At 31.3% G+C, this 8,027-nt stretch overlaps 1 protein-coding gene across 1 annotated transcript in view; it reads right to left on the reverse strand.

Moving 5' to 3' along the window:
* Nucleotides 1–7,354, reverse strand: part of LOC106459955 (leucine carboxyl methyltransferase 1-like) — a 32,333-nt gene extending 24,979 nt beyond the window's left edge. The window contains exons 1-2 of the mRNA XM_013919627.2: nucleotides 6,851–7,354; nucleotides 262–442 (exon numbers count right to left, since the gene is read on the reverse strand). Coding sequence (XP_013775081.1) covers nucleotides 262–442; nucleotides 6,851–7,048 — 379 coding nt within the window. The 5' untranslated portion in view covers nucleotides 7,049–7,354. The remainder of the gene's footprint in view (nucleotides 1–261; nucleotides 443–6,850) is intronic.
* Nucleotides 7,355–8,027: the final 673 nt, after the last annotated feature.

The following is an 8,027-nucleotide window of genomic DNA, read 5'->3' on the forward strand; positions in this document are numbered from 1 at the left end:
ACTAAAGCTACAGCATCTGAATTAGATCATTTAATTAGACTTAGCAACACAAATAAAACATCAGCTGTATTCAACAATACCAGAAATAGTATAAATTCTAAAAAAAAGGTTTTTGGTGTCAGTATATGTTTTTAATAACAAAATATGTTCTATTTTCTTCTTTAAACTTAAAAGAATAGAGTAAGTTGTTAAATGATTTTGCATGTAGGTAACATTATATATACACACACACACATATATATATATATATAAAGTATTTACCATTTGCAGCTAGATGCTGCAGTAGAGGTTTCCTACTTCTGATAGCATGACATTTCCTAGAAGTTACACCAGGAAGATCCACTTCTGTAAAACTTTGAACATGGATCCCCTCATCTTCTAATCTCCAGTAGAGTGTGTCAAACCCTGCACCCAGGTTAACAATCTGACAATCTGCAAACAACTAGCCATAACAAATAAAAATGACATGTTTCCATACTTGAAATCAAACTTAGAGTTATATACTGATAAAATATTAATTTTCAATCTGGAATAAAAGTGCTCCTTTTTAATAAGAAAATTTTTTTTTTTGCTTAATTACAAATAGTAACTCATAAAACTGTAACAAGAAATACTCTGATTAACAAAGTTTTTAATTCAAAAATAGTTAACAAAGTTACTAATGTACAAGACAATAATTTGTTTAAGCCATATGTAAGTTACCATTTTCAGTTTTAGTTGCCTTATTATGAAGTTCCATTAACTTTGATTGTGTGACAAATTATAACTTTTATTCAATCATCCTACTGTGCTAAGAAACATTTGAAAAATTACAGCTGAAATTATTAAATGGATTTGATTCTAACAAATTTGTTTCTAAAGTTTATTTAACTAAAGCTATTTCACAAAACTAAGGGTTGCAATCCTAATCCCGAGATTTATTGAAGAAAATTCCAGGACTATAGTAACCCTTTGTAGACTGGATGGGTGTCACACACACACACACACACACATATCCTCAGATTTTTTCTTTTCACAGTGGTGACACAAAATCAAAATTGAATGAAATTTCTGACAAACTTACTAAATAGTATTTAATTTGGGCTTAAAAATAGTGTATAATTCAATTTAGTATTTTATTATTTTTAGATTAAATTTTTGTTCTGAGAAAGTTTTGAAAGACATTAAAATACATATTTTCATTTTAGAATTTTTTTTGTTGATGATGAGAAATTTTCATTTTATGTATCCAGCCAGTTTCAACTCCACTGATTCTTATTAATGTATTTCTTTTGTTATTTTATTTAGCTAATTACAATAGCTTCCAACTATAAATTGTTAAAAATATAGGAAAAAACCGAAAAGATTTATCATTTATGTTAGACAAGAAATGCAGATAGTTTAATTAATTTTGATTAAGACAAAATAGAATGTAAATAAACAAGTATTATGAAAAAATTTATTGCTAAATAAAAAAGCTATGTAGGGCTGAATACTGAACTTGAAAAAGGAAACAAACAAGATAGGGATGGAAGTGAACATATCACTTGATACGGCTAATGATCACATAGCACACCAAGCCATCTCGAGTTTATATGGAAAATAAACTTCCCAAAGACACCGATTGTATAGTGTACAAAGCACTGAGTATTCTACATGTTACAGTCATCCAATGTTCATCTATTATTGGCTGGTAATTCCTGTTTCACCCTGTATTTAAGCTTTTTAAAGGAACACCAGAATACTGTAAGAATGTTAACTTCAAGGGGTGTAAAATCATTTACAATAGAGCTATGATTTTTTTCACCAAATTTTGCATAGAATAATAATAACCAAATAGGTAGTCAAAGATTGTAGACTGTTTTGCTCTATCAAATGATGATAAAATTATAGTTACTGCTAGAACTAGGTAGGTATTAGGCCTGTTGAGGTAAGTTGATGATGAACAAAAATCTGAAATCTTGGTTTTGGCTATTTGCCGGTTTTCAACTTGGGGACACTCTGGACAGTTGAAAAGTAGCACATACACCAGAGATAGAGCAATTATGCCAGGTAGCTCTTCATATCTAGCTTCTGATGACCTGTAGAGAAGAAAATCCAGATGACTTTTGTATTGCTTTAATACAAACATCTGTGCCATCCCTACATAGCCAGTGCTAGTGCACTCTTCAGTAAAAGATTTAAAACCCCAGCTGAGATAATAGAATTAGAGCCACTAAAATCCAGAAATCCCAGAATTCAGAAAAACCTTCAGGATTACAATCCTACAACAATAATCCTATATAAGGTTAGGATAAACTCTTTTCTTTAAATAAAACATTTTTATAAAGAAAATAAAATATTTTTTTCATTAAACCTATACACACAGGGCTTTAGAGCATTATTGACAATCTCACTTATATCATTCTCTCTCTCTTGTTTTTTGCACATCAATGATACCTTCACAAAAAAAGATATTTTTAAGATTTCCATAGCCCAAGTGTACAACTTTACATCCCTTAAGAACAAAACTAATTTTCCATTTTTAGTTCAGTATTATGGCAGTAAAGTTGTAAAGAACATTTTAAGTAACAAAACAATTTTCAACAGATTTAGCTCTTTCCAGCATATTATCATCAGTAAACTTGACATAAATAAAAAAAACAACAACAAAGATTTCAAAATAGACTTATGACAGACCACAATGAACACACCCTCTCAAGTAGAAAATTTTCAATTTTTTTTACATGATCATCCAACTCACTAATACTTTTATTTGGAACACACTATCAATGGCTTTCTGTAGTCAATATTAGCTGAGTTGCTCTTGTCCAAAAAACCAATGAAGATATCAAAAATTATAAGAAATTGATAAATAGAGCTTAGCGATATGGTATTTGCTAACCAATTAATTGATGGCCCCATTAATTGATTACATTTGCTTAATCCATTAGTATAACATTACTCGTACCAGGTACATACAAGCAAATATAGAAAAAAGACCTCAATGTCTTTCCCAAGGTAAAATGACCAAGACTGAACACAGTACTCCAAATGTGGCCTAATCAGTGACATGTACAATGAAATTATAATTTCTTTAGACTTGTATTCAATATATCTAAACATACAGCTTGAAATCCTGTTTGTTTTACCACTAGCAACAGCACACTGCTTGGATGACTTAAGAGACTGATAACCAGACCACCAAGATAATTTTCTTCCATAACACAGTTAAGGTTATTCCCATCAAAATCCTACTTATAATTAAGATTATGATAATCCACATAATCCTTGTATTTATTATAATTAAAAGCCATCTGCCATTTATTGATCCACCTCACCAAATAATTTAAATCTATGTGTACAGTATCAACATCCTCATCACAGCCAGCAACACCTAAAACTTTAATGTCATCAGCAAATTTAAATAATGTATTGGTTATTACTTCATCTATATCACTGATGTAAATCAAAGAGAGGAAAGGTTTTAACATTGAGCCCTGAGGTATCCTACTTGTGAAATTAATCCAGTGACTGAATTCCATTTATTACAACTCTCTACTTTCTTCCATCCAATCACTTTTCTAAAACAACTAAAAAATTGTCAAATAAATGCCAACTTTCCAAAATGATTTTCTAAATAGTTTCTGACAATGGATCCCAACATCTTACTAAGAATTCATTGGTATTCCCTACACCAATTTTTCAATTAGGGCCATGTTGCAGTTATCTGATCACTTGAAATTTCCTCAGTGTCAAGAGACTTTGAAACTGAAAACTAACAATTAAATGACCACTAATTCTTTGTCAAGTTTCTTCAAAGTTTTTATATAAGTCTTGTTATGACTATCTCAAGAACTTTCTGAAACCCTCGGAACTAGAGATAAAATAACTTAGTGAAAGAAAGCATTGATATTTAACTTGATTGTGAGAATGTGACTAGTGCAATCCATTAACACTTTATTTGAGACTGTTGTTGTTCACTCTTTATGTCAACAAATTGGACTTATATGTGGAAAGATATATACCACTGGGACTAAAAATTATATCATGAATTGAATAAAAATACACACCACCTAAAATAAGTGTTACAAACTGCCCTGTAATAGAATACATCTTAGTCTTACCAATATTCAGAATAGTAATGAAAAAATTAACAAAGGTACTTAGATAACAAGAATAGAAATCACATTCAAACCATGTAGTTCCTTATAATTACACCTTATCTATCCTAAGATATATAAAGATTATCAACTGATAGAGTTATTGCCATTTATAAAGTTGGAATGTCAACTATAAGACAGATTTGTTAAACACCCTTATTTCTGAACAAAAGAGCTATCCAACAAGGAAAATTTCTAGACACCACTCCTTCTTTGACAAGTCACACCATAAATTGAATTGTTCATTTTTTAATACTGCATTTAATTCTAACAGAGACAGTTCTTATAAAAGCTAGCATATTGCTCAAAACTATAAACATTTCTGGAACCATAATATTGTTCTTATAATTTTTGATATTCCATCTTTTGATTTTTTTCTGTACATGTATATATATATATATACTGACAAATACACTGTTTTCAGGCAGTGAAGAATGATAGGAATAGTATTTGAAATGTTAGGTAATTCTGATGCATTTAGGTGGCATATATGTTTAATTATACATACAGACCTTGCCAGATTCTTGGATGATATTTTCAAATTTCATTATTAAGATGCTAGTATTAAGAATGCTTCTGTCATTTCAAGAGAGCTCAATAATTATTTAATATTGCAGTTAAAACTATGTACCTTGAGGCATGGAAATTTTGAAAGAGGTAACATCCTTGTAAGAACCTCACTGGTGTTGTGGTTAAATAAAACAAAAGAGGAAAGAAAGAAGGATATAAGTGGGAAAAATGATCAAACATTTAAATTCTGCTGTTTGTGTTTTCAGTTCAATTAATAAAAAATCTAGTTATAGAAAAAGAGTATTGTGGTAATTTTGTTTTATTTTTCTTACTACTTGAATAATATCAAGTTCATGCAAAGAGTGCTAAAATTATACCCGGTTAAGTCATTAAGTTACATTTATTTCTTCTGAAGTGCAGAAGAATGAGGAGGACATTTAATTCACATATTTGAAATACTCTATTGGCCTGATTATAGAGCAATGTTTTTGATTAATAATTAGGCTATAAAATGCATAGCTGCCTTATAATCGTGGCCAACCACAGGCCCCTTCCCCCTACTCTAGCCTGTTACACTCCTGAATGTCCAGATAACACCTGTCTATGCATGAGAGCCACATATTCGCTTAAGGTCATTGCTAATTCATGCAACTAATTCACCTGCACACTGTTCAATTATAGTATTGATTTTGTGGACCTAAAAAGAGGATGTTATGATCCTCAATTTGTTTCTTTCCCATGGTTTCTGAAAATGGGGGTCACCTTATAATCGAGATTACCCTATAATCAGGCCAATACAGTAGTTAGGATTGAACAGTCTTCCTATGGCCTGAAAATGTTCTAACTAGCAACCTGAGCATTACAGGTATTATGCTTAAGCTTTGGAAACCTAGATGCACACTTGCTTTTCAACATAATTAACTTTATGGCTACTGTTAAAAAACTCATGAAACAGTTTGCCTAATGATGTACATATGTAATTAGTTTGTTACATTTAAATTTTGTTTGAATGTATGATGTTTCAATGTGTACAGTTTGTTACTTTCCCTACAGGTAAAGAACATGTATTTTATACAAGTGTCCAGACAGCCATGAAGTAATTCTAAACTTGCAAGTAGTCTTCACCTTCAAATACCAATTGATGATTCAGTAGGATAAAAATGTGTGTGTGAGTATTCCAGTTACACACTCCAAAAACACCAGTAATTTATCATCAATGTCCATTAAGAGTGACTAAGTGAAAGATGAAGCCCCACCACTATAATCACAAACATGAAAATGTGATCAGCACATAAGTACAACACCTGCTATAGATCTTATGTTCTCCCAAAGTCCCTAATGAAAAACTTTATAGTTACGTATCACAAGATATGAGCCCAAGTTAGCCAATCCCTCAGCAATGTAACACATAAATACATATTTACCTCTAATAGGTGAATATCCTTCTACTTGAAAAAAATAGCATTATGCATCACAGTAGGTATGTACATGTAAATATGAAAGACTATTTTTCAAGTTGAATTTTTTTTTTTTTGGTGATGGTTGAAATGCCCTTCTGTTACCTTGCCTTTTCTAACGTCTTTTTTATTTGAATTTGGATAAATATATTTATTCCACAACCTATCACTGCAGAGTTACCATAGCATAAAAGCTACATTTAAACCTGTTTTACTAATCTTATTAGTGCACAATCTCCTTGACACAAATTGCAGGTAAGCATTCTTCTTAATTCCCGTTATCTTTTTAGCAAAAGTATTAAAAACAAGTCTTATTCAATGTTAAAAACTGTGATCTATAAGTTGTATTCTGGAAAAATTGCACAACAACTTCAGCTAGTGAAGACCTAGAGAAAAGAAACAGTAGTGACTATATATTTCACACAACTGACCAAAATTCAACAACATATAAATTGTTTAATATTACTCAGTCACACTTCAAGAAAAAGTGCATATTTTAATATTAGTAATAAAAGTAAACATAAAGTTTAAGTAAGCAATGTAGGGCCCTGCATTTTTATATTGTAATTTGTACTTTTCTATTACCACATAGTAATAATATTATAATCTTGATCTTGCAGATCATAGATGTAAATTGTAATACTATAAAAAAAACAGTAAAGAAATAGTTAAAATACCAAAAATACAAAAATTATAAAGTGATCACTACTTCTGCCAAAAATAAACCTTCATCAAACTTATGTACGGTAACGTATACTAAACCTTCAAAGCTTGGTCTAAAATTGTTTTCATGCCAGCAACTCGTGCAAAGTAACCTCGACTTATTTCTGGTGCCTTCCTCTCTGGAGAGCGCACAAAATATGGAAGATATTTGTCTTTCCAATATCCCATTTGTACAGCAAACCGTTTACATATTGACGCGTCGTCATTGGTTCCCATAACGGCATCGTCTTGAAGCATTGTGAATTTCTTAAATTTCAAATTTCATTAACACTATATACAGACCGAGCACAGTGCAGGTTTACCGCTTAGCTTTGGCTTTACTGGACTCCTGGTTTTTCTTTAATAAGCCTTTAAAATCTGTGTTTGTTGATACATTTTTTGCAATAATTGGCTTAAATTTTCTATGATTCTTTTTGGAAATCAATAGTATTCTTATAACAGTGCCTTAATATTTAAACGTAGTACACTAAGCAATAAGTTGTATTTCATACACAATACTTGTCTTCTACTTTATATTTTAAAACTCTTGAGTCTTCACTGTTATGAAATAACAACAAAATACACGCCCTCTAGCCATTCACATGAAAACAGAAATGGTTTGTTGCTAAAAGATTTAAATGATCGAAAACAGGTTACTATATTGCCGTGCATTTGTATTCATACTTTGTAATCATATTTACAAATGAATTCGACCTCAATGGTTCAGCGATATGTCTGCGTGCTTAAAATGTTAAATATCGGGTTTCGATATTTATTGTTGGAAGAGTACTGATAGCTTGTGTAACTTTACGCTTAACAACACACCAACTAACCAACAAATTGTTACGCCTCCGTTCGTTAGTTAATTTTCCGTAAAAATTCTTTCCGAAGGAACTTTAGCGATACAAGTCCTTTCTTAAATAAAACTGGTTTATTCTTTCTGGATACAACTTTGCAATACACTTAATTTCCACAGTCGCGCTATATCAAACGCTATAATTCACAACGAACGTTTCACGTGCTCGACTCAACAATACGTCTCTCTCTGTCCGCAGTTCAATTAAATTGTTGCCGTCAGTTCTTACCGGTCTTATATATATAAGAATACCGCATATCTAGTAACCTCCCGAGACTTCAGGAAGGGACAGGGTCCTTCTAGAAGTTCATGACGTGTTACTAGGGTCACGTGACTTCTGCTGTCGTAACACTGCCCTTCCTTAGTATCGTTCGTCTAGAC

Source organism: Limulus polyphemus, unplaced genomic scaffold (assembly GCF_000517525.1).
Source record: "Limulus polyphemus unplaced genomic scaffold, Limulus_polyphemus-2.1.2 Scaffold686, whole genome shotgun sequence".
Classification (NCBI taxonomy): Eukaryota; Metazoa; Arthropoda; class Merostomata; order Xiphosura; family Limulidae; genus Limulus; species Limulus polyphemus.